The sequence below is a fragment of the Apium graveolens genome, chromosome 9 (genome assembly GCF_009905375.1).
Source record: "Apium graveolens cultivar Ventura chromosome 9, ASM990537v1, whole genome shotgun sequence".
NCBI lineage: Eukaryota > Viridiplantae > Streptophyta > Magnoliopsida > Apiales > Apiaceae > Apium > Apium graveolens.
This window is the reverse complement of record NC_133655.1, coordinates 95485079-95490928: the sequence shown is the minus strand read 5'-3', so window position 1 is coordinate 95490928 and position 5850 is coordinate 95485079. Positions and strand designations below refer to the sequence as shown.

Below are 5850 nucleotides of genomic sequence, written 5' to 3'. Positions count from 1 at the left end.
TGTCCGATGTTCTGCAGATGATATGTCGTACTCATTTTTCAATTTAGCTTCCAAATGACCATGAAATTGTTGCCAAGATCTCGAGTTAAATTTTGGATCTCTACCGGATACGATGGACACTGGAACTCCGTGATGCATCATGATTTCATCCACATACATCTTAACTAAAATTTTCCAATGAGAATCTTTCACTGATATGCAAGAAACACACTGACTTTGTCAATCGATCAATTATTACCCATATTGCGTCATGATTATGCTTAGTTTGGTAATCTTACCACGAAATTCATCGCGATAAGCTCCCATTTCCGTTCAGGTATATCTAGTGGTTGAAGCAATCCACTCGGTCACTGATGTTCTGCTTTTACTTTCTGGCACGTAAAGCATTTATTTGGCCACCAATAACTTTCTTTTAAGTCCTTTTATATTTTTGTACTTCCATGGTGAATCGATAATCTTGATTTATGCGCTTCATTAAGAATCTCGTGTTTCAATTCCATAACACTAAAAATTTTAGATACGCGAGCAACTTGGTATATTCCTTCATTATCCTTTTGAGTCTTAATTTCTTTTCCAGACAACTTATCCTTCTCGTGGTTCATCATTTGTTCTTGATGACGTCGAATCTTTTCTAAAATTTCTGGCTGAGAAGTCATTGCATAGATTACCTCTCTTCCAATTTCTGGAATTCGCACTTCTATTTCCAACTTCCCAAAATCCTTGATTAATTCCTCATATGAATTTAACACATTCAACCCTCCTTTACGGCTTAGCGCATCTGCTACAACATTCGTCTTTCTGGGAGGATAACTGATAATACCGTCGTAATCTTTGATCAATTCCACCATCTCCTTCGCCACATAGTCAACTCTTTCTATGTAATAATATACTTTAAGCTTTTGTGGTCTGTATAAATCTCACACTTTACACCATACGAATAATGCCTCCAAATCTTAAGGGCAAATATAATCGCTGCTAATTCTAGATCTTGCGTAAGATATTTCTGCTCGTGTGGCTTTAATTTCCTTGTCACAGATACTATCACTTTCCCGTGTTGCATCAACACACAACCCAGCCCTTTATACGAAGGATCGCTGTAGATCATAAACTTACCTTTTCATCAGGTGAAACCTACACTGATGCGGTTACCAACCTTTTCTTTCACTTCTAAAAGCTTCCTTCGCACTTATCCAATAACGTCTGGGAAATTTACGTTTGTATTATATCATATTTATAATAAATTATATGTGTTAATATGTTATTTATGTGGAATTAACTGTCAAACCCTAATTGCTATGTGTTATGTGCATTTTGTGTCGTCTATGTATTTTAAGATAATTTTCAGGTATTTTATTTTTCATTTATAGCTTTCATTTCAAAAGTTTTACAACCCGAATCATGATTTTAAAGCAGGTATTTCAAATAAAACAATGGGCCTTATTTTTCATCAAACGGTTTTTACCATTGCATTATTCTGAACATCTACGTATTTTATAAATTTTCTTGTTTTGCGAAAAATGACTTTTCCAGGCCCCATTGAGTGTTAAAAACCCCATAAAAATCACATTTCTATTTTTATAAAATTATAGGACTTTTATTTATACCATTTCTTTGTATTTTTGCATTATTCACAATTTTTGGGAAATTTTGGCATATATATTGTATATATAAAATATTTATAAATTAAATTTTAATACTCAAAAATTAAAAAATTGGGGCCAAATATTTTTATTAGATGTGTAATTAGCCCTTAATTTTATTTGGGGGGTATTATTTTCAGTACTATAAATACCTGATTAATTATTAATTAGTTAATTATAATTAAAAATCAGAAATTCAAGAAATAAATTGTGTTGGTGAAGAACAACTGCAGAGATTCCATCACAGATTTCATCGTGTTTCTGTTCACCAAATCCATCATGTGAGTAACCAAAACAATCCTCTTGATGTCTACTTTCTATTCGTATAATCAATTTCATGTTTTGTAGTTTCGATTTTCAATTTGATTTTTAAGGTTTATGTTGAATTTATGGATTTTTGATTTAAGAATCGTTTGTTTGTTTTGATGATTCCAGTAGCTTTATATCAAGTTCAAGAATGATTTTGTATATTTAAATTGATTAGTATATCCCCTAGACGTAGTTGTTCGAGTTCTTGATTTTTGGTAATTTTCGAATTCATTTTTCGTGATTTTGGGGATGTTTTGATTGTTGTTGAGTATTGGGACTGATTATAGAACTCAGGAGCTTCGATTTTATGTATTAAACGATGAGTTGATTGTGTTTTTGGAGGAGGTACCGTTTTCCCGGTGAAGCCGCCGGAAAACCTCGGGTTTTTGGCTGGAGGAATCGAAGGAGGGCTGGGGAAGTGTTGTTGATGGTGTAGGTGAATTCCCAGGAGCGTTACGAATCGATCCCCGTCGAAATCGATCGAGATGGCCTCAAAATGGCATGTCGACGAAGCTACCAGAGCTGGGCGACGGGCGGCGGCCGATTCCGGTCATCCCCTCCAGTTTCCGGCCACCTGCAGACCCGACTCGCTCAGTTTCTTGAAGACTCGTTTTCTGTAAATGCCCGACCCGTTGGATCTTAGTTTTATCCCGGTTTTAATCCTCCAAGTCCCAATTCCCTTTTCTGATTCCTGTTTGTGAATATTTAATTATTACTTTTATTTAGTAATTCAAAAATCAGTTTTTATAATTCAAAAAATCTAATAAAAATTAGATTAAATGCTGAAAAAATATATTATTAATAATTTCAGAATTATTTTAATAAATTAGAAATTTGAAAATCATTATTTATTTTATTATTTATCTATTTATTTAGAAACTTAATTATTTATTTATTATTTGAAATTTAAGTAATTAATTTATAAATAAAGATTAAATAATTGAATAATAGGATTAAAAATGCGATAATTAGTTGAATAGTACGAGTAACTCGTATCTATACGAGTAAGTGAATGATAAGTTGAATTATTATTATTATTATTATTATTATTATTATTATTATTATTATTATTATTATTATTATTATTCGAGCGATAGTTATTTAGTCGAAGAATGTTGTAATAACTATTCGTATCGAATAATTAAATACAGATGACCGATTAATCGTATAAATTATAATAATTTATAATTAATAGTAATAAATTGTTAATCATACGAGGAATCCGAATAGTCCGTACTAATACAGTCGTTGATCGATGAGCTGGAACCTTATTCGAATAATAATTATTTATTCGATGAATATCGTAATGGTTAATTGTATTAATTATTTATTTATAAATAAATAATCTAATCGATTAATTGATAATAATTTGCGAATAATTGTAATAAATTGTAATTAATCCTAATAATTAGGGATTAATTATTTAAAATATAATAATTATTAAATAATTATTTAAAAATATAATTAAGGATTATTAATTATAATCAATTATTTGATGATTGATTATTAATTAATAAAATCTTGTTTAATTCGTAGTAATTAAACCGTTAGTCCGATTTGAGTGAAAACGAATGGCCCTTTGACTCAGAAAAATGAGATAATTTCATTAAAAAATAATATTAAGACCTAATTCCTTCTAGAATTTAGTTGAATTTGTTTATTCGTTTGATTATCAGTTGAAACACGTGCCCAGACGAATCCAAAAAATTCTGAAAAATAGGAAATGAGTCAATAATAGATCATTGAGCGATCAGCGAGTCGATTTTAATTCTAAAAATTACTTTAACTATAAAAAATGATTCGGTGCTTATGTGCTTAGGTGTATTATGTGGGTTAATAGAGTCTTACTTATTAATATATAATATACAAAGTCAGCCTAAGCGCATGGTAGATATAGGAACGATGTTGAAATCGTGTTCAAGACGCAATTGAAGTACAAAATGACTAAACCATCTATTTCTCTAACCGAGAGCTAGCTACAAGGCAGGTTGAGTCGGTGATAGACGAAGGTGACATAATTGCAGTGATCACACAAAAGGCAAGTTTTTCCCCCTATTCTAATTTCAGAATAGTGATATTTCTTCAATTCTTAATACGCTTGCACTCTTTTGATTTTCCTTGTTCATATTTCTTTCGATTCTTGATTCCTCCTTTTCATTTGAATTCATTGTTCATATACCAATTGTTACTCACAAATATTGATATACTCTGGTGATTAGAATATATCAAAGCATATCGATTGTTCCGTTGCTACTACTCCATGGACTGGATAGTGAGACTTTGGGATTAAGTTTACTTAATCCTAAGGACCGGGACATAACTAGATCCTTGAGATGGGCCATAGTTCCTGGGTGCCCGATTGGATCTATATAGTGGGATATAGATCTGTACTGTATCCTGGCTGATCAGCAGGGTATAGATGCGAACTTGTGTCCAGTTTAGTTCGTTTATACTCACCATTAAAGGCCTCCTTTTTATTCTCGTGGGGTTATATCTTTGCAGATATACCCAGGATATTGATTCAGTTAAACTGCTCTAACACTGTTTATATTTTGCGGACTTGTTGAGCAATTTTTGGCTCACCCTTTTTTGTTGTTATTCACCTTATTGTTTTCAGTTAAGAAGGAATATGAAACCCATCAGGACTCGAGTGGTAAAGAAGCGGGTCAAGCCTCGGGATCCTCTCATACCCAAGGTGTTGATCCCAATCCAGGAAAAAAGCTTTGAGTTGCCCGAACAGGTGGAGTGTAGATAGTTTGTGTGTGTTTTTGAATAAAAGATGAGATTAGTTTAAAACTGGTTAGAAAATGGTTGTAATAAAGAGTTTGTAAGATTTTAAATTTGGTTTGTAATAAAGTAGTTAGTGGTTCTTGTTTTCATATTTCAACCTAAAAAGATCCTGGTTAGTGTTAAAGGGGTTTAGATTCATTTCTTTATTATTTGTTAATCTGATTGTACAGGTTTGGTGATTAGCACTAAACCCTCAGACTTATACCCCGGGTCTGGAGGGCGTTATATATCCGTCCAAATAAACTTTCATTCTTCCTTATCAACTTAGTCAATAGGACAACAATCTTAGAAAAATCTTGCAAATCTTTTGTAATACCCTGCTAATCTAAGAGAGCTTATGACTTCTATAGGAGTCTTAGGCCTATCCCAATTCATCATAGCTTATATTTTGGCTGGGTCTACTTTTAATACCTTCACTGTTAACTACATGTCCAAGAAATTGAACTTCCTTTAACCAAAACTCACGCTTCGAAACTTTGCATATAATTTCTCTTTCCTTATAATTTCAAAAGAAATCGTCAAATGTTCCATGTATTCTTCCTCCGTTTTTGAGTATATCAAGATATCGTCAATAAATAATTCGATCACGAACTTATTCAAATACTCCTTGAATACTCTATTCCTCAGATCCATAATGCAGCTGGCGCATTTGTCAATCCAAACGCCATCACAAAAACTCATAGTGTCCATATCTTATTCGAACGCCGTCTTGGGTTTATCGTCCTCTTAATCTTCAGCTGATGATATCCAGATCTTAAGTCAATCTTTGAGAAACAAGTAGCTCCTTCCAATTTATCAAAGCAAGTCGTCGATTCACGATATAGGATACTTATTCTTATTGCTCAGCTCATTTAATTCACGGTAATTGATACGCAGCCTCATACTTTCATCTTTCTTATTTACAAATAGCATTGACGCACCCCTCAAGGATACACTCAGGCAAATAACTCCTTTATCCAGCAATTTCTGCAACTACGTCGCTAACTCTTTTATCTCGACGGGCGCCATTCGATAGGTTGCTCTCGATATTGATTCCGTTCCAGGAGCCAAATCAATCGTAAACTCGACCTCTCGATCTGGAGGTAATCCAGGTAATTCATCTGGAAACACA

At 32.9% G+C, this 5850-nt stretch overlaps 1 protein-coding gene across 1 annotated transcript; it reads right to left on the bottom strand.

Annotated features, from left to right (window-relative positions):
• Positions 1-422: 422 nt before the first annotated feature.
• On the bottom strand, positions 423-848 carry LOC141685414 (uncharacterized). The gene has a single exon (XM_074490518.1). It carries the CDS (start codon positions 846-848, stop codon positions 423-425), a length of 426 nt encoding a protein of 141 aa, XP_074346619.1.
• Between the last annotated feature and the right edge of the window lie 5002 nt (positions 849-5850).

What these genes read in the sequence shown, in the direction of transcription:
- LOC141685414 (XM_074490518.1), bottom strand. Translation starts at nt 848, where the DNA reads ATGGTGGAATTGATCAAAGATTACGACGGTATTATCAGTTATCCTCCC.